Genomic DNA, 22342 nt, shown 5'->3' with positions numbered 1-22342 from the left:
AGTGATATTGTTCTCAGGGCTGAGAGTCCCATCTGTCATGCTGCTCTCAAGTTTTTGTTTTATTTCATTGTGTTCTGGCTGTGACCTGCTTTTGCTTGCTATGTGGGTAGCAGCTGAGCACAGTCCAGCTCTCTCCACTCCCAACAGCAAGCTTCTTGTGGAGAGGGTTGAAATCTGAATATTCTCCCTTGCCATACACTGCTTTTCAGAAAAAAAGTTGCCCCTCCTCCAGATCCTCGGCTGCAACCAGAGAGCTGCCTGCTGCTCCAACCCACTCCCACAAGAGGAGGGCAGAAAGCACGTGTCAGCAGCAGGACTAACACGTATATCTTGGTTGATTCAGGACTTCGGGTAAGGATCTCCTCAGATACAAAGCTTTGCAATGGAAATTTTTTAAAGAGTATTCGAAGGAAGGTATTCTGGATATATTGTGTTAACAACACAGCCATTAGCCTTAACTTTATTTTGCATGTGGTAACTCCAATGGTGCCTCTTACAGACCTATAAAAAGTGCTCAGCCTGTTGCAGATATTTGAATGGGATATGGCATAAATTCTACTACAACCTGAAACAGTGTGGGACCTTGCTTGACTTATTTGAGTCCCAGCCTGACTTTGAGATGAATGTCCTGTGTTTTCTATGCCAGCTGCTGCACATGAGCCTGAAGAGGTCCAAAGTAAATTCTTCTGAGGATCATGTTTTGGAAATGTTAGACCCTTTTGTTCAGCTGCTTATAGACTGCCTGAAATCTATGGATGTCAAGGTACACTTCTGAGCTGGAGTCTGTCTATTCTGTCTGTTCTACTAAGAAAAGTCCTGCCCACACATGTCATCTTGCAGTTTCTGCAAGAGAAGAGAAAGCCATCCCGTTTTCAAACCTGATTTCATAGATGTGTAGATTAAGTTCTTTGAGGTGATGTTATCTCAAGGGGGAGGAAGGATTGTGGCTGATGGAGGACTGAATGCTCTGCCCCTAGTGCTGCAGATTCAAGTATGGACAAGTTCTCCTGGAGCATGTTCATACAAGGACTTTGCTTGCAGACTTCGTAGGCTATCTGTGAGGAGGTTCATGAAGTCCTGTGGCGGCTGGGAGCAGTGTTGTTACAACTGTTGTTTCTTTTGATCCAACTCTAACGGCTTTATTCCCAGCACAATAGGCAGCGTCCTTTTAGGGAAGCTTTGGGTTTAAGTGAGCCTAGGAGGAAATCTGTTAAACCTTGAGTTTCCGAGGAATGGAAGCCATGCTTCATATGTTATCAGTTACCTGGAGCAGGGCTTTCAGGTGACCTGGGTTTTTGGCAGAGCAACTTCTATGCCTTGAAGGCACCTCTGCTTCAGAAAGAGTTCTTGGCCATCTGCTGAATCAGCACTGTGTTAATGTCTTTACATAGTAATATCAAAGTTAGAGAATTAGGGAGTGGCAGATAGTGTTTTTAGAACTGAGAAGCCCTTTGTATTACATATGAATGGTTTGAAAGAGGTTGATTTTGTTAGCTAATTGCCTTTTATCACAGTTGCAGATAGCCTGACTGTGTCTGTAACAGAGAGAGAGAAGTGTTCCCTCAGTGTCATTATACGTGTGCTGTCCTTTGGCTCTTTCTTACAGGTGATCACTGGTGCTCTGCAGTCCTTGGTATGGATTTTAAAGTTCCCTTTGCCTTCTGTCAGTACAAATCTGGAGTCACTGATCAAGCAGCTTTTCCTCTTGCTGAAAGAATTTGCCAAGACAGGAATAGCCAAAGGCCAGAATTTCCACCTGGTTGTGAGCTGTTTCAAAGTAAGTCAGACCCAGGTCTGCTCTTTTCTGCTTCAGGATTAACTTTGTAGAATGAGACTCTTCCAACTGCAGATCCCTCCTGCAGCTGTCCCTGGAGAGGTAGTCTGGAGATCACAAGGTAGTGAGGGAGATGTGGCCTTGCTGATTCTTTCTCAAATGCGAACTTAAAGTTATCCCCCAAAAATGCACAGCTTGGATCTGAAGTATTTTTATAGAAGCATATTTGCTTTCTTTCTTCCTTATAATAGTATCTTGTTACCACCCTGTCTTTTGAGAGGCGTCAGTTTTATGCTTGAATAGCTTGCTTTTAACATGATTCATTGGAGTAAACCCTGGCAGCTGAAGTGAGACAAAGGAAGGGGGCAATTAATAGTAGTAATAACTACACTTACAGTATGCAGTGTCTTCCTGAAGATGTCTTCTAAATGCATTGCTGAATTAATTACAGCTTCATGATCATAAGGGAAAGTTAGAGTAATTCGTGCTGAATACCAGTGCCAGAAGAATTTTTCCTTCTTCCTGGCTGTGTTCCTGCATCATGGTTCATGTGTTTGAGCATCCCCACTCATTTCAAAGACTAGTCTGAATTAGTGTATTTGCTTGTGTTTGGTTTTTGTCTCAAAATTGCCAACTGAAAGCAAAATGTGATGAGAACAGTGTTAGCTGCATGTTTCAGAGCAGCAGTTTGTCTTTTCAAATCTAAGTGATACAAATGAGTCAGGCTTTGGTGCAGCCTTACATTTTATGGCACTGCATATGTATTGACAACGTGCAATTTGATTTTGTAGTGCGTAACGATACTTGTGAAGAATGCAAAGAGTCAGATAACAAGCAAACAGCTCCAAGTGTTGCTTGGCTTTGCTGAAGAAGACATCTATGATTCATCACGCCAAGCCACTGCCTTTGGCCTTCTCAAGGTATTTCTGTGCAGCAGGCATATGGGTTCTGTGAGCCACTGGAATGGCAGTGATTCTGCCTCCTGGTGAAAGGCTGTATGATCTCATGTCAGGAACAGGCCACAGAATGCTGTTAAGGCTCTCTGTTGTAGGTGGCGGGGAAAGCAGCAAAGCTTTCCCTTTTGACTTGTAGTCACTCTTTAAAGTGTTTGGGAGGCTGGTTTATACACTTTTTTTTAAAGCTGCTCTGGCTATGTTTGAAGATGTGAAAAAGTCAGTGTTAATATACCACCTGAGACCAGCGTATCCCAGGTTATTGTATTGCATCTCACACCGTGCAAGCAAAATGACATGACTCCAGCTGTGCTTTTGTATTTTTAGGCTATTTTATCCAGGAAGCTGATTGTCCCTGAAATTGATGATGTGCTGCAGAAGGTTGCCCAACTGGCCATCACGGGTCAGAGTGAGCCGGTGCGAGTCCAGTGCAGGCAGGTTGGTAGAATGGAAAGTCTCTCACTTTACTGACAGCTGTCTAACAGGCTAGAGGTCTTAGTGTGGCCATCCCAGCTCTCACAGACATGTGCCTTAGCCCTGTTGAACCCCTAACCCTATTTCCCCTTCTTGCTAATCCTTGTTCCACTTGTTATCTGGCTGGCTTTAGTTCTTGTGACTGGTGCATAGCAGAATCACAGACTGCTTGCCTGTAGTGAGACTGCTTGCTGTGGTGTACCTCCAGAGAGCTGCTCAGCAGCAGTGACACGGTCCCTCCCTTGGAGGCTTTTAGGCCCACGTAACCAAGAGCCTTGCCCTTTTCTGAATCCCAGCGGAAGAGAATTTGCCACATACCCGTGATTCCTTCCCACTACTTCCTCATTCTTTCCAAGCTAAAAGCCACCAAAAGGCAGAATTGGTTGCTTCATTTCAAGCATTGGGATACAGCTGCAGCAGGAGCTGTGCGTAACCAAATAGTGCATTTCCATGGTTACAGGATGAATTTTGAAGGATGCAGAATCTCTCTTAACAGAAGCCTGCACAAATCACAGTAATACTTTAAAGACTGATCTGGCCGTTGTCAAATGCCTGCAGATCCTTTTCCGGGCACAGAGCTTGAGAGCAGTTGTTGGCACTTTTGGGATGAAAGGGATGATTCTCATAAACTTGCTGTTCCATCACTAAATTTTCTTCATAACCTTTCTACAAGCTTTCCTGAGTGTTTCTTGTAACTACTCTGTGTTGTTGTTTTTTCTTTCCAGATTTACTTAAAATATATTCTGGACTACCCCCTTGGAGACAAGCTGAAACCCAATTTGGATTTCATGCTGGCACAACTCGAGTGAGTTTGTATTCCTGACATCTCTGTCAGAACAGAACCTTGTTGCTTAAGTATGACTTCAGAGGCCACTTTGCATGCCAAAGGGCTGTTCATGAGAAGCAGAGGGTGTGGCTGAAGTCTTCACTTTCCTACCTGTAAAACACTTCCCTGTTTTGGAGAGGGGCTGTTTGATAAAGCAAGCCCTTTTTCTCTTCCCTGTTTCACAGCTGGCTTTGTTCTTCATTTCTTTGTAAGACGAAGGTTCTGTTGTTTGCCTAGTGGTTAACCAGCTCCACTGGTTGTAAACCAGGTGAACTGGAAATCCAGAAAGATTAAGGGAAAGTGCATTTATATGACTGCTGTCCCATGGCAATAGTCTCAACTGCAGTTGCAGGCACAGTTGAGATCAACTGCACCAGTTCAGCAGGAGCAGTGTACCTGAAACCTCCTTCTGAGCATGACCCCTCCCTTGCTCAAGGTGTCAGTAGTTTACCATGTTCCCCAGCACCATAACACAAGTGTTGACTCAAGTTGGCTGGAGCCCTTTTTCTCCTATTTGTCTCTGTGCCTGTCTCTGGGAGATGGAGCCGATGGGTCTGTTGCTTCTTTTCTCCTAAGTATCAGGCCAGGTCTGGTAGCTGTTGTAGAAAGATCCCTGTCAGTGTGTGTTTCTGGCATTGGCCATTCTTGTAAATTGTTAACAACTTTCTAAAGTACTAACCCAGCCCTAACCATTAATCATTTCCTCACAGGTACGAGTATGAAACTGGAAGGGAATCTGCACTGGAGATGATCGCGTACCTCCTTGACATGTTCCCACAGGTAACAAGCGCCCCTTGGTGTTCCAAGCATCAAGCAGTTACTGTGGCTTGCAGTAACAGCATTTTCAGAGCAGTTTATTTTGGGAGTACTTGGTAGTTCCTATTATCTCTTACCGTGAGCAGAACGTTCACTTATCTCCAAAGAACCTGGCTTTGCTCCAAAAGAGAAATGACATGCTGGAAAGTCTGCAGTACTTCTTTATCTAATGTGCTCAGTCTGCAAGTAAAATAAAGCTCTGTCAGCTGGAGTTTAGATAAACTTGATGGTGATTTATGCCAGGAAGAAACGCAACCAGTTTAGGAAATGGAGTATGAATAAAAAGTGAAGTCTAGAGTTTTTTCATTGTGGGTTTTTTTTCAACATTCATGAGGGATGTTGTTGATTGAACTGGTATGTGATGTACCATATCTGTTTTGTTGGCCTAACTGGAGAGGGAGAGCTTCTCAGTGGAGTGGATCAAAATGAAAGCTGAAAAATAACCATGCATCTATGCAGGATAACATACGCAAAATGCTAAGCTGCCTCAAAGCTCTGCAGCTGGAGCTTGACTGATCATTCAGGAGACTGAGAAGTGCAATCAGGCAAGAATTTGGGAGGAAGGAAGAGAAATTCTGCACAGTGGGCTGTGCTTCACCACTGCCTGATTAGATTTAGTATCTCAACTTAGTTCCCATCAACTCTGTAAAGTAGCAGGAACTGCTATCTCTGAAAGAAGGGCCTTTGGGCTGATTGCTGCAGTGCTGAGGGACTTAAGCCTGTTTCAGTGAGAGTTAGGCATAAAAATGCCCTTTAAGGTTTGACAAGTTGCTGTCTCAGGGACATGTTAGCAAATCAGAATCAGAGCAGGGCTGAGGCTGCTGTACACTCCCTGCATGCTCCAACAACTGGATCATCTCCTCCTTTCAGTTCACCTGCCTTGATGTGGACCCCAGTCAGGGCTGACATTGTTCCTGTATGCGGTGCAACAAATACCCCTCTTCCCCTTTCAATGCCAGGAGTTCTTGGGGATGTGTGGTTGACTAATGATTGTTTCTTTCTAGGATCTCCTCCACAAATACTGCGGGCTGTTTTTTCTCTCTCTTTGTATGATGATGATAAATGATGACTCTGCCAAATGCAAAAAGATGGCGGCTTTGACGTGTAAATCTCTCCTCAGTAAGATAAACAATGAAAAACAAGATCTGATGTTTTCACTGGTCACAGAGTGGTTTCACAGCAAGAAGGTATTCTTTGGTCTTTTCACTGACCAGGTCTGGACTCTGTTTGGGGGCTGATTAAGATTAAGTGAGAGATTGCTAATACCAGGTCTAGTGCATTGGTGGGTTCAGTTATGCCTGACTTAGTAGTTTTAGGAAAGGAGTATGAGCAAGATTCAGCTTAGAATAAAAGCTCTTTAAAGCTATGCTCAGCACCGTAGCTCTTGCTAGTAAGAAGAGGAAGAAATGATACAGCTTCGTATAGCTGCACGAATGCAGGGAACTGCTGCTGCTGTCGGTCAGCCTACAGACTTCCCAGCTGCATTGCGCTGCTTTCTAACACTTCCTCTGTTGGGTCAGGTATTTCACCAAGTGTAGTCTTTGCTCAGGTTAAAGGTTTGAGCAAATTCCTTAAAGCTCTTCTGATCCCAGTAATTGGGTTTTTGTGCTGTCTTTAGCTCAGACTTGCGTTGTTCTGTCACCAGCAGCTGGAAAGTGGCAAACCTAGTCTTACAGATCTCCCATTTTGATCTGGGTGCCTGGATGTTTAGTTATTCTCAAACTGGACGCGGGTTCTGTCCCTCTACACTAGTGGAGTAAGTGTTCTTCAACACTTCATCCTTTTCATCCCTAATATGTTCAGTTCTGGTTTATAGCTGTGAGCCGCCTGTTGCGCTGTGAAGAGTCAAAGAGTGCAAAGTAGCCCCCAGAGCTTTGCAGCTGGGAACCGGGCTAGAAAAGGTCTTTTGGCATTCAGTTTTAGGGTGTGTTTTCAGGGATAACTTGTGCTGCCAGGTGCTTTTTTCCCTAGCTGGCAGCATCTCCTTTTTCAATAGTACTCTGAAAACCAGCTTCTCTTAAGATACTGTTGCTACAGGCAAAAGTAGGGGTTGCTACCAGCTCCTGCATGTGGGAGCTGCAGGATTTGATGATCAAGAAGTAACAATGGGTGTTATTCTTTCTGTTGGCAGAGCTTACACAGGAGGTTGGCTGCCCAGGCATGTGGTTTATTTGTTGAAGTAGAGGGAGTAATGTTTGAACGGCGGCTTGAAGCTGTCCTCACCTTGATTGAAAAAGAAATCAACCCAATTAAATTTGAACACGTAAGTAATTTTTTCCCATGTGTGAGGTTTGGGGAAAGAGAATTAAGAAAATGGAAAAAGGGAATAAGTGGGGGAGAGACTTAGCTGTTTTAACTACTGTTTGGGACAGAGGAAAGACATGAAACACACACATTTGTTCTGAAGGGGACCTCATTGACCTAGAACCACATTTTTTGTCTGTAAGCCCAAATTTGATGTCATGTGTCACAGCAGAAGGGGCAAAGGAACTTTGCAAAGCCACCTGGGCTGAGCCTGCAGCCATACTGTGTAACCAGCAGACATATTGCTCTTTGCCCCAGCCTCTATCAAGATCTCTGTGGGTGGAAGGGGTTCTTGAGACAGCCCTCGAGTCTCAGGCTTTTAGCTTACAGCATGCAGCAGTATGTATGTTGAGGTAGGTTTCCCTGCTTCTGGTCTTTCCTGCAGTCGCAGGAGAGAAGGATCTTCTGGTTTTTGTTTAAAGTGGAGTTACAAAAAACACCATCAGAAAGAATGGCAGGTTGCACAGGTAGCACTGGGATGGGTTAGAATCTGTATAGTTGGAAAACAGCCTGACGATCACACACAAACATCCATTTAACTGGGAAATGTGTCTGCTAGCTGCAGAGGTTTGTGTAAGCATGGAAGGTCAGGAGTGCATCGCTTGTGATCGTCTGCATTGTTCAGTGTTGTCTACAGCTTTAACTTTCAAAGGAGTTCCCTTCCTGTACTTCAGACTGTGGTTTTGTTTTATGGAAAAACAATTTCATGCACATGATTAACTCAGAATAAGATGGAGTAAGGCTGATTTAATAAGGCTGCCTCAGATTCTGCTTGATGTGATAATCCCAGAGGGATCCCAGTCACTGCGCCTGGGGAGCGGCCACGTATGTTACTAATGTGCAAGGGCAACATGCTGAACAAGAGAGAAGAGCCTTGGGGTATGTAAATTGGCAAGAGATGAAAATAAAATACCTGCAGTGAGGAGAAATTCAATGTAATCACCCCCTGTGCTGTGACATGTAGGTAAAGCACTGACTAGTTATATCAAGCCAGCTGGTGATTGTAGGCAGGGTGAGGACCTGAAGGCAATTTAGTAAAACACAGTGCACACATTGTCATAACAAACATGGGGCTTCCCAGGTGACACAGGCAAATCTGAGCTCAGCTTGGCTCTAATAATGAGTCAAGCGTGCACAAATACATTTATAGATGTCAGCAATATACATTCAGTGTGTGCTTGCTTATATTTAGAAAACTAAGAGTTTGTTACAGTAATGTCTGTATGAAAAGCAAGAATGATTGTAGTAATAATCTCCTGCAGAGGTTCAGTCTCCAGAGGAAGTGCTTTAGTGGAGCAGTTTCTCTTCTGTTTATTTTGGGAATTTGGTACAAGTCAGTCTTCTCTTTCTTTGCAGGGTTGATCTAAAATTTATCTAGTAGGGTAAATAAGCACTGTCTTCAGGTTCTCATAAGCATCTTTCTTGACTTGCTGATTTTATTAGATAACTGAAGAGGAGGAGGAGAAGGCTGCAGACAGGCTGCTATTCAGCTTTCTTGTGCTGGTAACAAAGCTAATAACAGAGTGCAACTTGATTCAATTAACCAAGAACAGTAATGTTGTGAGCAATATCTGGGGTAAGTATCAAGAATTATTACAGCTGTGTTACAAGGAAGATTCTTTGTGTGCCATCTGGTTTTTCACACCCTAATATAAACAACTGAATTGTGTCATACAAGGTTTGCATGCTGCAAAATGCTAATGCATGGCAGTTACTGGGCAGTGAAAGAGAAGATGTCAATGGAAAAGGTTACATGGTTGATGGAAACAACACGCCCTCAGTCTTAGTTGCTGGGAAGTATCTTCTATTATCCCAAGAGGAAATAGTTGCAAACTATTGCATGTTTGACCATAATTACATCCTCTTGGATGAAAATGTTCAGTTCTCCTGGGAAGATGAGATTTTCTTGATGAGATCATACATACCAGCCAGCAAGCAATGACACATTGTAATAGTGCTGTAAATACTGTGCATCTGCCGGAGGTGTTAAGGCCTGGAGGTCATTGCATTCAAGCAATTTCTCCATGAGTGAGATTGTACAATGTCAAGCTGGCTTATTGGCATTTTGTTGCCTTGTTTTTAATTGCTTCATTTGCTGCTATCAGAAGGCCTGGGTCTGGCTGGTTAATGTCTTCGAAGAGTTCAGCCTGCCAGGTGCCTTTAGTGAGATAAGAGATAACCCTTGTAAATCCTGGGTTGCTTGGTGATGTGCAGCTTGGACAGAGGCGAGACAAGAGGGCAACTCCATCTGTTTTCTGAAGCATCCTCATCCTCCATCCAGGGGTTTGATCTGACCATCTGCAGCAGGGCCAGTTCACCTGAGTCTCACAGCAGCCAGTCCCCCGATGGCTGCCCAGTCGCGGGCAGATGAGCTGTGGCACTGAGTCCCGGAGGGGACCACGGTTGCTGCAGAAACATGACTTGTCAGCCAGAATCGGAGCAGCTGTCTTTTTGAGCCGTGCCCACTTTTCCTGCCCAATTGCCATTGCTTTCCAGCAATGGCCCTGTCTTGGGATGGTTGGAAGTGCTGCGGGTGCATTGAAGAACACCTGGTCACTGTGGGGATATTTGGCTACCTGTAGTTTTTTGCCACTTTCTGGCTGGATAGAGTTGCCAAGAAGTCTTTGATTATTTTCTGAGCAGATGAGCACAGCTCATTTCCTTCACCTTTTTATTGTAGCATGTGCCTGGAGGGACCTGGTTCTTTTTCTGCTCTCACTGGACCAGCTCCTGTGCTGAAAGAGGTTTTCTTTCCCCCAGGTCATGTCCAGTCTCACCTATGGTATCCTCACAGCTGGGTCTGGCTGACAGCTACTGAGATCTTTGGCTTGTTGTTTGCATCCAACAAGCCAGAAGATCTTGTCAATAAGTGGAGGGAAAGAAAGGCAGGAAAAAGGAAAAAGACGTCAGTAGAGCTGTCTGCATCCACAGTCTTCTTGACTGCTGAACTGGACAAAAAGGTAATGAGGTCTGTACCACTCCTTCCACCCCGCCTGTGCCCATTCCCTGGCTGGGATATAAAAATAGTAGTATAGTTTGGCACGCACATTTCTCTTTTAGTTGCTTGTCTGCTGCCTAATCCTGATCACTTAAAGCATTTGAGGAGGTGTCTCTGCTCCTGGGAGGGGGCTTCTCTGGGCTTTTATTCTCATCAGCACAAAGATTCCCCTCTAGGCTGCAAGATGCAGACAGAAGGTGCGCTGAGCCGATCCCTTGGCCTCTCCTGGGAACCGCCTTTGGTGACTGCAGATCACTGCTTTGAGTTTCTGCTACTGGCTCCCTTTCATAGAGTAATTCCCTTCTTTTCCTCTCCCCAGATGAAGGAACTCGCGTTTGCATTCTGCCATCAGCTGCAGTCCAAGTTCCTGGACCTGTCTCTGGGAGAGCAGGTAAGAGCAGGAGCGGGTCTGGGGCTGCAGGAGGGCACAGAGCCGGCCCCGGCCCGTGAGGGAGTCTTGCATCCTAGTCAGGACAGCAGCGCTGTGGGCTGGTGGTGGCTCAGGGCAGATACACAGTGCAGGGCCAGCTGCTCCGTGCTGAGGGCATCTGAGCAGGTGCATGTCTCAGAGGGGCCCAGGAAAGTCCCTCTCCTGTTGTCAGCCTGCTGGAAGGGCTGAGGGGTGACGGGGACAGAAAAGGGAGGCACCACGCAGGGCAGGACTGGGGTCCCTGCTGTCGGGGAGAGTCTGGCTCTGCAGCCCGGACTGGAGCAGGTTGGGCAACCGTATCCGGGAGCGGGGATCCAGATCACTGGTGCTGGTTCCCTGCAGCTGCACTGGAGCCCTGGCTGTTTGCTGGGAGCGTTTAGTCCAGCTTTACGCTGTTGCTTGAAGGTCTGACTCCACTGTGAACCTGGTCAGAGATTTCCTTGTGGAGAGCCAGGTTGTGCCAGAGGTGGAGAAGACAAAAGGAGCAGCCCTGCCTCAGGAAGTGCTGGAGCCCAAAAGGCACAGTAGCTCATGGGGAAAGACTCCCAAACTGCAGGAGTATACTGAGGTGTGCTTTCCTGTTAGGAGCAACATGCTCTGTCACGCGGCTCGGACGGCAGTGGGTGAAGTTATTACAGCCTCCTGGGTTGGCAGATTCCTCTTTCAGATCTAGTCTTGGCTCTTACATACCCTGGTGCTGACAATGAGGGAACCCACAGTGACTGAATACTCTGTTTTCGCACTTCAGGTTATAAAGAATTTGCTTTTTGTGGCCAAAGTTGTTTACTTGCTAGCCCCTGCCTCAGAAGAAGGTAAAGAGGCTGAAGGAGAACACGGCTGTGAAGTGGAAGAGCAGGAGGCCTCAGAAGATGAGGAAGAGAAAGACGTTTCTGCTCAAGGAGAGGGAGAAAGAGAGGACACAGAAGAGAAAGGCCAGCCAGCCACATTGCTGTGGTTAATGAAGAAGCTCTCTCTCATGGCAAAGCGAGAAGCAGCATATTCCCCTAAGGTGCCTTTAAAGGTAAGAACAGGGTTAGACCGACTGCTTTTGATGTGGTAGGCACTTCCACAGGAGGGTGTTGCTCTGGCTCTTTGCTTCCAGGGGACCAGCTGCAGAGGGTGCTGGGAGCTGGCGCTGAAGCGAGGATTAGTAGATGCCAAAGAAACAAGCATTTCAGTTTGGGATTCTCAGGAAAGGCTTGTGCCACTCTGCTTCTCCTTGCTGATGCTTCCAGCCTTCTTGTTTGTGGGGTGGTGGAAGGGTAGTAAACCCACAGGCACCAAGCTGAAGGGGACAGAGCACTGCCTTTCAAAGCCCAAGAGTGCTAAGTTGATGCAGGCAGGGGAATGGCAGTGTGGAGTTACTTGCTAGGAGAAGGGGAGGGTGTGGGAGAGTGTCAGGAAAAGCACTGTGGTTCCCCGTGGTGCAGAGCTGGAGAGGTTGAGCTTTCATGTCTTCAGCTGCCTCGGTAGAGGACAGTGAGAACAAGCCCGTTGTTCAAACCGTTAACAGCTGCCAACGCAGCAGAGTCACAGCTCACACATTTACTGATCCCATGGGGTTGTGTCTCATCTAAAGGCTGTACTTGGCTGCAGTAAGACCTTGTAACAGCAGTGAGTTTGACACAGGTGTCTGAAACCACATCTTGTACATTGAACAGTGATGCACAGCTCTCTTGCAGCAGTTCAGTTAGGCACTGTCCTTCCAACCTTCCTTACTTCATGTCCCACATGCTCATTTTCAGAGAAGCTGCATCTTTAAGTTCCTGGGAGCAGTCTCGGTGGATCTGGGGAAAGACAGGATCAAGCCGTACCTTCCAACAATTCTCACCCCTCTGTACAGGGAGCTGAACAGCACCTATGCGGAGCAAGGTAAGTGATTTCCCTCACAAAGGCTAGCAAAGAGCAAAGCGTGTCAGAGCTCTGCCTCGGCACAAACACTGCCCATCATTCCTTTTGTCTGTTGAGGCATAGATGCTGTAATCAGTGAATTTCACCTGCTTGTAGTCTAACTAAAGTATCAGGAAAGGAGGAGAGTGTATGACAGCTGAAAGAAAAATCTATGTGTTGACAAAGACTGGAATAAAGTCAGGCAGGCTCCTGCATGCAAGTGAGTAAAGCCTGAGTATGTGATATAGTGGAAAAAGCTCAGTACTCGTAGGTGGACTCATGGTCGCAAGACTTGTGGAGTCCTTGCTGAGGAGAGGAACAGAGCGTGGCTCTTCAGGAAGTCAGAACAAGACTGCTGCCAAGCCTCATTATTTTTGAATTGCCGTGTTAGATCTGCTGTGAGGCTTCGGGGCATGAAGATCCATGCCCTGTGGTTAAAAGTGTGTTTCGGTTTTAATGTAAACCAGGGTATGTTTTATGGCAGCTTGTGTTACAGTAGAGCAAGGGACTGTACAAGTTGGAATTGCCAGTTTGGTGGTGGTTGCTTGATGTCTTCCCCAAGCTCCCCCTTTTGAAATAAGAGAAAATGACCTTTAGTGTGTGGCACATGTGCGCAGTGACTGAAAGAAAGGAACCTTCGCAGGCAGGGGAAGAGAGCTGTCTGCTGCGGGAATGCAGCAGGGGCTGTGTGCGGGCAGGCGTACGCCTGTGGAACGGTGCACAGAACTTCTCCCTTCCTCCCGAATCAGTCCAGGTCGCTCTGTCCTGCTAGACGCTATCTGAGCAACAATGCTCGTTTCTCCCTGGAGATCCACGTTTGTTTAAAAGATCTTAAGAAGTTGCGCCTGGTGGGGGAAAGACAAACCAACTTCCCATTTAACACGAGGGACTCTTGGCTTAGGAGCAAGATAGTGGTGTTTAGGTAGTTCATGAAAATGTGTTAAGTCCAGCAAAATCCAAAGTCAGGAAAAGTACAGACAACAAACCAAAAAAAAGATTACTGTAAATCTGTGGCTTGTATATGCCATGAAAATTCAGTGTGCAGCACTGGGTCCCCACATCTCAGGATACAGAAGAACTGAAAAAACTTGGAGGAGTGCAGTAACAGTGTTCTAGGTAAGGAACAGCTGCCTTGGCTACCATTTTTTTTTTAGCTAGGCAAGTAAGAAGAGATTTTGGAAAAGATATGGTAGAAATTGACAGTATTGTGAGTGGATAAAGATCAACTTTTTGCTTTTTCCACCAGCACAAGAAGCAGGAGCCTTCAAATGATTTTTTAGAGTAACTGCAGAGATGGTTTTTCACATATTGGGGGCTGTAGACCCAGGGAACTTGTCACTGAAGGATGTTGTGGAGGCGAGCAGCTTACACGAGCTTCTCTGGAGGCTGTACAAGCACATGGAAGAGGGATCTGTTGGAAGACTGGGGGAAACATTTGCCCTGCTCTCACTTTTCCCTTAGCATCTCTTTGTGGCCTTCCCCTCTTTCCCCCCAGTATATTTTTTTCAGTGATTGTAGTTAATACATTGTAATTAACCAGTGATCCTGACCATTCAGCCAGGCCTTACTGTGCATACACTGAGCAGAGATGCTGACTGACAAGGCTGGAATCATTTTTATTTCCAACAAAGCCTATTCCAGAAGAGCCCTGCTGGCTATATACTTTTAATAACCTCTGGGATTCCATTATCCTTTTGAAAAAAACTTGCTTCTCAGAAACATTATTTTTTGTTTGCCTGTGTGAAGGGCCCCTTGTGGTCCTCTGGGAAGGCTGGTGAAGAACCAGCAGATTTCACAAGCGCCCTTGCTCTGGTCTCTACAGCATATTGGGCAAGACAAATCAGTGCAGTCATCTTTCAGTAAAGAAAGGGGAATCCCTACTGGGATTCATTCCATATGCTGAAAAGATTAAGCAAGTTCATTTTGTTTTATTAGATCCAACACTGAAGAACCTCTCCCAAGAAATCATAGAACTGCTCAAGAAGTTAGTTGGACTGGAGGCTTTTTCGCTTGCCTTTTCTTCCGTGCAGAAACAGGCCAATCGGAAAAGAGCCATGAGGAAAAAGCAGAGGGCGTTGCAGGTAAGATTCTGCTTTTTCTTCTGGGAAAAAGAAATAGGGTTTCTCTGAAGGCTTGAGAGCTGACCAGGAAGGTGAGCTTGAGGAAGAACTTCATCCTGAATTGGGACAGTTTCCTTGTTTCATTTCCAAAACTCCACAAGAAACTGTTTTAAGCTCAGCCCCTTGGGCAGGTTCTGGCTGACAGTGCAACTGTGCTTTCCCGCTTGCCTGAAGAGCGGTGGTAAACCGGGGCAGAGCAGCCGGAATCCCCTCAGTTTTGAGGAGCCTGAGCGAACCTGTGCGTTGTCTTACCAGTCACCAGTTTCTTAGGAAGTACCTGATGTTTACAGGGACAGTTGTTTGCTGCAGCTAAACAAACAAATGTGTTCTTTTTCACTAGACTGTAGCAAACCCTGACATTGCTGCAAGGAGGAAGCTGAAGAGACATAAGAATAAAGCAGAAACCAGGAAGAGAAAAATAGAATCCCTGCGCCCTACCTACAAGGCCAAGAGACCTCGAAGTCATGCAGTGAAAGATTTAGCAATGGTGGAATGAAAAGGCTTTTTCCTTCCTTGAGGATTAATTTATAAAGAGTAATTTCAAGCTAAAGAACTAATAACTGTTTTTAAAAGAAAAAGTATTTACATATTTTAATTGTATTTATTAGTATTTTTTCATGTCCTCTTTGTCATCTAGGATCTTAACTAAAAGCTTTTCAATTTGTGTATTTACCACAGCATGTACAGATGAATGGACAACCACCATATCTTTTATATTAAATTTTACTTCATTTTTAAAAGATAGGTTATGTGATGACTGCGTTCATGCCTGTGCACATCCTAGCTCCTGGAGAGAAAACAATCTGCCTCACGACTTTGATTCGTCTTTCAGTTTCTGCAGCTATATTGAGCGGCTTAACTGTCATTTCTGGCTGAGTTGAGAGTATAGGAATAACAGCTTATGAAGGTGGAAGTTAAATCCAGATTGTGGCCCTGGCACATCAGGGCTGTAGGTGGCTATTGAAGACATTTATTTTCCTCTCAGAAAACCAATGCTACGTTAACAGCTAGGGCTAAGCTAATTATCTCTGTTGCTGTCCTTCACTCTAACAGCACGTCTATGCTGAAGGATTCTGAAGTATAACAGCAGCAGCTTCAGGAGACTTCCTCAACTGTTCAGCTACATGGCTGTTTGTTTGTTAGAACTGGCAGCAGCTGGACTTGTTTCTGTAAGTGAGCAGCCTTTAGCAAAGCAACACACATATGAGTACAGCTGACAGTTCCAGATTTTATTAGTGTTTTAATTACATGAATATCATAGCCACTCACTCAAACTTAAAACCACCAAAGCGGGGGAGGGACACACACAAAAACCCCTTTCCCAGCCAGTAAGACTTCTATACAAATTAACGTAAGTACATCCTTTAAACAGAAAGAAAGAAATGGAATATCATACTGTACACAGACATTCACTTGGTTCAGTTTTACAATCAAGAGAGGCATCCATGTTACAGGAGTCAAACTCAAATCTGTCCTATTTACAAGCATTTGTGGCCTGAAAATACCTGTCTGCAGAAAGAAGGATGTTTGTTGGATATAGCTGAAACTTCTTTGCACCAGTCAGCTTTGTATCACTGCCTGCTCTTCAAGGCCTCCACCAACCTAGGAAAAAGGTTACGTCAGTTTACTGGAAAGTCATTTCAATTATGTTGAAATACTTTCAGGAGAAAGCTACTCTTTCTTTCTTCTAATGTGGACTCTTGTCTTTTATGTCAGACAGATCTTCCACAGATCCAGTCTTCAAAAAAAAAAAAAAACAACACACCAAAACCTGTAACAGCTATTTTTCTAAGGTAGCATAACAAGACTGTTACTCACCACTCCATTGCTTCATCAAGCCCTGTGCCTTTAGTCGCGGAGGTTTTGAATATCTGCCATTTTCGGTCCTTCAAAGCTGGTAAGCCAAGTGCGTTTGCCATTTCTGTGGGAGTCATGGCCTGTTCCATGTCCTGCTTATTTGCAAACACCACCAAAATGGCTTTCTTCAACTCTTCTTCCTAAAAAAAGCAGAATCATGCAGGTTGTTGCAGAGACTTTTATTGAATTTATTTAAGCAGAGAAAATCCACAGAATGAAAAGAAGCTTCAGCAGCTCTCATAATGATTTTCAGTTTTCTGATTTTTGTTCTTTACAAAATTCTTCAGTGAAAGAATGGTACTTCTTACTTTCAATTCCAGCATGATACCACATAGGAGCAATTTCAAAATATGGCTATTTATGCCTGTTACATTATGAAACAAGCTGGTAGTTGGATTTAACAAGGCATATCAAAAAACTTGCAGGAATTCAGGAATTTGGGGGGGGGGGTGAGTTTTGCTCAGCTCATCTTCTTGCTCATATTACCCTGTTCTACATACATATGTTCTTCAGCATCAGAACACAGTAGGATACTAATTACTGTTAATCCTTCAGGGCCTGACTTTGCCACTGCTGAAGTACTGAGCAGCTGTCCTTGCCAACAGATAAATTTTCATACGACCAAAAGGCTACAGACAAATGCAGACAATGCTGCACAAAACTGTGAGACATCTGCAGCGTAGTTAGTGTTTTTCAGTCAGAAGTGTTGCACAGGCCTATTCTAAGGGCTGAAGTTTCAAAAGTGAAGTTGAGCTTCACTTGATTCACTGAATCAACATCACCTTTGCTCCAAAAAAAAATTTTCATTTCAATTTCTGTTCTACTGATACAATGTCATCCTTGTTTTCTTACCTCTAACATAGCAACAAGCTCAGATTTTGAAGTGCCAATTCTGTCTCGATCGCAGCTGTCCACTACATAAATGACTGCATCTGTATTTGAGTAGTAACACCGCCAATAGGGCCTGCAGAAGAAAGATAAGTTCCAGTCATATCATTTGCACTTTTAGCAGTGCTTTTTAGCCAGATAATGAAAACCAGATTACCCAGAGGAAGTAAAAACTGGCTTTGGGGTGAAAGGCCCCAGGAAGCAAGTAGAAGATATCTTCAAGAGGCTACAAAAAGGAACAGACAGTACAAATACTTTCAATAGCAAGAAAAAAAAAAAACCACAACCCAAAAAAACAACAAGCAGCTTGAAAAAAGGGGAGGACAGAAGTGCTGGGGACAGATTCATTTGGGACTCTGCCTGCAGGACATCAGGTCCATAACTGAGGGACAGGGAAACAAAAAGTTTAAATGCAAGCTTCTGCCATAGATAAACATGGTCACCAAAGAAGTACAAACAAACAGAGAAATCTTAAATGACTAATTTATACAGGCAAGTAATCAACAAGGATCAAAAAATCCCACCTTTTTCAGAATTACCTTTCTTACTGAAGCTAAAAACAGAAGGAACCTGCACCTTACTAACTGCACCTTGCTTACTAACCTAACTACGCTGCACCTTACTACCTAGCGTGCAGAAAGGAATCACAAAGAGATCATACAGGGCTACTGAAGAGATCACTGCAATTATGCATATAATGACTCATTACAAAACTTGTAAAGCTCGCTAAAAAAAAAAAAAATTATCGTCTATACCTAAATTCCTAGCTTTGCATTCTTAAGAATATTTAAGTATCTTTTTAGGTTTCCATCACTTCCTTCTTTCTCAGAATGCTACACAATGGCCTACTACACAAGCAAGCTCATTTTGCAAAGCAAAACTGCATACAAGTGAAAACAGCCACTTGTTTCTTTCCAATCTGTAGTCCAAAACAGGTTTTACTAACTGAATTCTGTCAGATCAAAGTGCTCTTCTGACGCTGGGCTGTTTTTAAAACTTAGAATCATAGAACTTTTAACCAATTTTCCAAAGGGCCAGCTATGAGAATTCCAAGAACTTAGCACTTTTTAGAGAATTTTAATTGTATCTTTTAAAAAAGAGATCCATTACCTTATGCTTGTCTGTCCTCCCAAGTCCCAAACTTGAAATTTCAGATTCTTGTATGTCACTGTCTCAACATTGAAGCCAATGGCTGAAACAAAGTTAAACAATTTCACTGTTGGTGATTTTTCTTTATATTTCTGAAGAACATTACAGCACGCACTTAGTTTAAAATTCAGGCCTGAAAATTCTCTGTAGCTACATAATGAAGTTCATGCCCTTTGCGAAGTTAGCCCAACAAACATTTATGGCTCAAAATAATGCGGTAAGTTTTTTCTTTGAATGATGATAAAAACACATTGTAAACATATTGTAGATTTGTAACAAATGCTAAGGTTGTTAAAAATCAACAGAAGCCTGCCTGAACTCACCAAAAGAAACAGAGCAAGGGTTAAAGGAATGGCCTGTTTTGATAGCCAAGTACATAACTGACAGCAATAAAACACTAAGGAACACGTCCTTCCTGTCAACACCAGATCTGCGCTCTCGTAAGACCACAGCAGAACCAACTTCTCAGCAGAAGACTTGACGCTGCGGTATCTGGAAGATGGCAATAAGGTTACAGTACATCACGTATGTCATTCATTCCTTCTCCTGCTGACCCAGAGAAACACAACACAGGGAAGTGAACGATGGATGCAAACTGCCTAAAATTTATGGAGGCTGAAATAAGCAAAACCCTAGGGCAAAAGGATTATGGCATAGTAAACTGCTGGCTTCTTTTAAAAGGTAAAAAAGACCTGACCAAAGTCAGTTTATCGTGGCCATTCAGGAGGAATCCAAGAGACATGACGGGGACTCAAAAGCCAAGCGTCCCTTGTCCTTCACGTTGCACAGAGCGATCCTGGCCAGACCACTTCAGCACACACATCTGGGTGTTTGCAACAGGTGAGTATGGCTGCATGAACGCTAAGACAATTGGTGAAACCAGTTCCATTTTTTAAATAAGCATCATCTCCTTCCACGAGATCTCACACTGAGTTTTGTTACACCTTCTACATAATGTAAAGTTAAACCACCTGATTTCTTCTTCTCTGCATTAAACAGAAATGTTTACATAACAAACTGAAGACCCTTGTCAAAAAAAAAGAAATTAAATAGGTACGACTCACTGACACCATCCTATGTAAAAATTTTTTTGTACAATAATAATGATCTCTGGAGTTCACATTATAGCTATATTTAGAGACAAAAGACTTATACAGTCAACAGTTACCATTTAACCTATCAAGAAAAGCCTGCCAAATCATGGTAACAATCTTAAGGTCAAATATTTTTTGCATTCAGCAGGGCACCATAAAATATTCCTTTATGCAGTACTCCTATAGCACACTGTAATACCGTTACGCAAGAAAGTTCTTACATACAACAGTGCAAGGCTCCCACAACGTAAGGTCCTTTTGTTTATGACAGAAGCGTGTAGCGAGTTCAGCTGAGAAAGCTTACGTGTTAGAGCTACAGGCAAATGGGCTTTTTTCACTAAGGGACTTATCACTTACTCGGAATGGTGGTAACAACTTCTCCAACTTGTAACCTGTAGAGAATGGTTGTTTTTCCTGCTCCGTCCAGTCCCAGGATGAGAATCCTCATCTCTCGAGTTCCAAACAAACTGGAAAAGATGGTGGAGAAAAAGCCCCCTACAAAAATCATAACAAAAAGATGTTTTAGTGTCAGCTAATAATATGGAGGATATGGAAAGGCAGACAGATCGACCTCATTTCTTACTGAGCAGCAATATGTTGCTTTTCGCCAGTGAAAACAGGCAAGTTCAGGTTGTGGCCCAGCTATCTGTGTGCTGAACCACATTGTATTTTCCTGGTTTTATGCTGCTATTTTATGGTGGCTCAATCCAGCAAAATCACGTTGCAGCAGCATCAAGCTTCCTCGTTGTGGTTAGGATTTTTTTTTCTTTTCTCTCATTTACCAAAATCTGAGCCAACTTCTTTTTTGTTTGTATTGGACTCTATATCTTTTCAGTGCAAGGGACTATACAAGGACATGCTGAAGCCTGAAAGAATTCTTCCTGATGTTTATGGTCTCCCACAGGACCATCCACTTCTTTTTTCTTAAAATGAAGTATAAATCAGTAGGTACATGTCAAATCACAGTCTGTTACAAACTATGAAGCTGCACTAAATTAAGTACGTTAATGCTACAGAGAAGTCTAGGAGCTGCCCCCCCGCCTTTTTTTTTTTTGACAACTGGCTTGCCCCAACATCTCATTTATCCTTTAAATGCATGTAAAAGTGCTTGTGGCCAGACTAATACCTGATTTGTGCCTATTAGATGTTTAAGTGTGGAAAGAATACCAACGTTCTAAGCCAGTAACAATGACATTTTTTCCAATGGTTTTTATAACAAATATATCTAATACTAAATAATAATTTTGCAAATCCACCTAAACCCTGTAAAAGGTAATGAAACACCACATGACCTAGAATCACATTTGATAAACGTATCAGAGAAGAGACAAATTAGAGAAGATTTGCAACCAAAATCTTATCAACAGAGGTGTTGATAAAAATTATTGCCTCTGTCTGCCTTTCTAGGCACCTATGATGCCTTTCCAGGGAAAGGAGGGACCAATGAGCTGCGTGCTTATGCATAAGAAGGAATTCAAACAGATAACAGTTTGCTTTACTTCTTCTAAGCCCATCCCATCCCAGAAGCCATGCACACTACAGACCTGGAAAACAAAGGGAAGGTGTAAGGGACCAGGCGTTGCTGGTTTGCAGAGTGCTGCGCAGGGCACTGTTCACTGAGAGACAGGCACATAACCTTTACAGAACTGAGCTGCAAAAGGGATTTCAACAGCAACATTTCAAGTAGAAGGGTACTGTGCGATCCATGGAGGCCTAAGAGATGGTAACTCTTTCCTCTCAGTCAGTAACTTTGCTTACTGCCAGACACCTCCCGCTCCCTCTTTTTATATTCCAATATGTTTTTCCTACATGTCCTGGTTTTGGCTGGGATAGAGTGGATTTTCTTCCTAGTAGCTGGTACAGTGTGTGGTTTGGGTTCAGTCTGAGAAGAATGTTGATAGCACACTGATGTTTTCAGTTGTTGCTGAGTAGTGTTTAGACTAAGTCAAGGATTTTTCGGCTTCTGATGCCCAGCCAGCAAGAAGGCCGGAGGGGCACTAGAATTTGGGAGGAGACACAGCCAGGACAGCTGACCCAAAGTGGCCAAAGGGGTATTCCACACCATGTGGTGTCATGCCCAGTGTATAAACTGGGGGGAGTTGGCCTGCAGGGGTGGATCGCTGCTCGGGAACTAACTGGGCATCGAGTAGCGAGCAATTGCATTGTGCATCGCTTGTTTTGTATACTCCGATCCTTTTATTATTATTGTCGTTTTATTATCGTTACCGTTATTGGTTTCTTCCTTTCTGTCCCACGAGACCGTTCTTCTCTCAGCCCACGAGTTTCACCCTTTTCCCTCCACTCTCTCCCACCGAGGCGGGGGCCGCCCGGTGCCGAGCTTCTGTCCGGGGCGAGGCCGCCTCAGACGCAGCCGCCTCAGACGCAGCCCCCCCCCGGGCGCGGCCTCCCCGTCCGTCACCCGACACCTCCGACACCGGCCCGCCCGCCCGCCGCTGCGGCCCCCGTCCCCTCACGGCTCCGCAGGCCGCCGGCGGGAAACGGCCCCCACACGGACGGCCCGCCGCCTCCCCGCTCCGCTCCTCACCCATGTCGAGCCGCCAGACGCCGCGGGCACCGCCACCCGTCCCCGCTCCGCTCCGCCGCCGCCGCCGCCGCCCGGAGGCTCCACGTCGATCGCCGCGGCGAGTAAACGAGGCGCTGCCCAATCCCGCCGCCTCGCCGTTTCCACACGGAGCCCGGACGACGGCGACCGACCTCGGCGAGCAAGGGAAGGGCCGAGCGCCGGGCTTCCCTTGCCCTCCGCCGCGC

The 22342-nt window shown here is 44.7% G+C and overlaps 2 protein-coding genes across 3 annotated transcripts in view; one reads left to right on the top strand and one right to left on the bottom strand.

The window, feature by feature from the left end:
* Positions 1–15327, top strand: part of UTP20 (UTP20 small subunit processome component) — a 64479-nt gene extending 49152 nt beyond the window's left edge. The window contains exons 47-62 of one of the 2 annotated variants that reach the window (XM_030002953.2): positions 210–351; positions 647–763; positions 1607–1777; positions 2566–2694; positions 3055–3165; positions 3927–4006; positions 4738–4807; positions 5848–6030; positions 6975–7106; positions 8591–8723; positions 9908–10107; positions 10465–10536; positions 11324–11596; positions 12321–12447; positions 14401–14546; positions 14926–15327. In XM_030002953.2, the coding sequence (XP_029858813.1) occupies positions 210–351; positions 647–763; positions 1607–1777; positions 2566–2694; positions 3055–3165; positions 3927–4006; positions 4738–4807; positions 5848–6030; positions 6975–7106; positions 8591–8723; positions 9908–10107; positions 10465–10536; positions 11324–11596; positions 12321–12447; positions 14401–14546; positions 14926–15081 (2242 nt within the window). In that variant the 3' untranslated portion in view covers positions 15082–15327. Of the gene's footprint in view, positions 1–209; positions 352–646; positions 764–1606; positions 1778–2565; positions 2695–3054; positions 3166–3926; positions 4007–4737; positions 4808–5847; positions 6031–6974; positions 7107–8590; positions 8724–9907; positions 10116–10464; positions 10537–11323; positions 11597–12320; positions 12448–14400; positions 14547–14925 lie in introns of those variants that run through there. The other variant, XR_005931488.1, reaches the window with a different exon arrangement.
* A 472-nt stretch (positions 15328–15799) lies between these two features.
* On the bottom strand, positions 15800–22256 carry ARL1 (ADP ribosylation factor like GTPase 1). The gene is made up of 6 exons (XM_030002962.2): positions 22119–22256; positions 19931–20068; positions 18441–18522; positions 17295–17406; positions 16404–16582; positions 15800–16187 (listed from the first exon to the last, which is right to left on the bottom strand). Exons 1-6 carry the CDS (start codon positions 22120–22122, stop codon positions 16157–16159), a joined length of 546 nt encoding a protein of 181 aa, XP_029858822.1. The 5' UTR covers positions 22123–22256; the 3' UTR covers positions 15800–16156.
* Positions 22257–22342: the final 86 nt, after the last annotated feature.

This window comes from Aquila chrysaetos, chromosome 26 (genome assembly GCF_900496995.4).
Source record: "Aquila chrysaetos chrysaetos chromosome 26, bAquChr1.4, whole genome shotgun sequence".
Lineage (NCBI taxonomy): Eukaryota > Metazoa > Chordata > Aves > Accipitriformes > Accipitridae > Aquila > Aquila chrysaetos.
Note: the sequence above shows the minus strand (reverse complement) of the source record. Positions and strands in the feature narration are given on the sequence as shown.

Bases quoted from the DNA above. Each gene is read 5' to 3' on its own strand.
- ARL1 (XM_030002962.2), bottom strand. The intron at 16,583-17,294 runs GTAAGAAAACAA...TGCTTTTTTTAG, and splicing joins AGCTTGTTGCTATGTTAGAG to GAAGAAGAGTTGAAGAAAGC. The intron at 16,188-16,403 runs GTGAGTAACAGT...CCTTTTTCCTAG, and splicing joins CTTGATGAAGCAATGGAGTG to GTTGGTGGAGGCCTTGAAGA.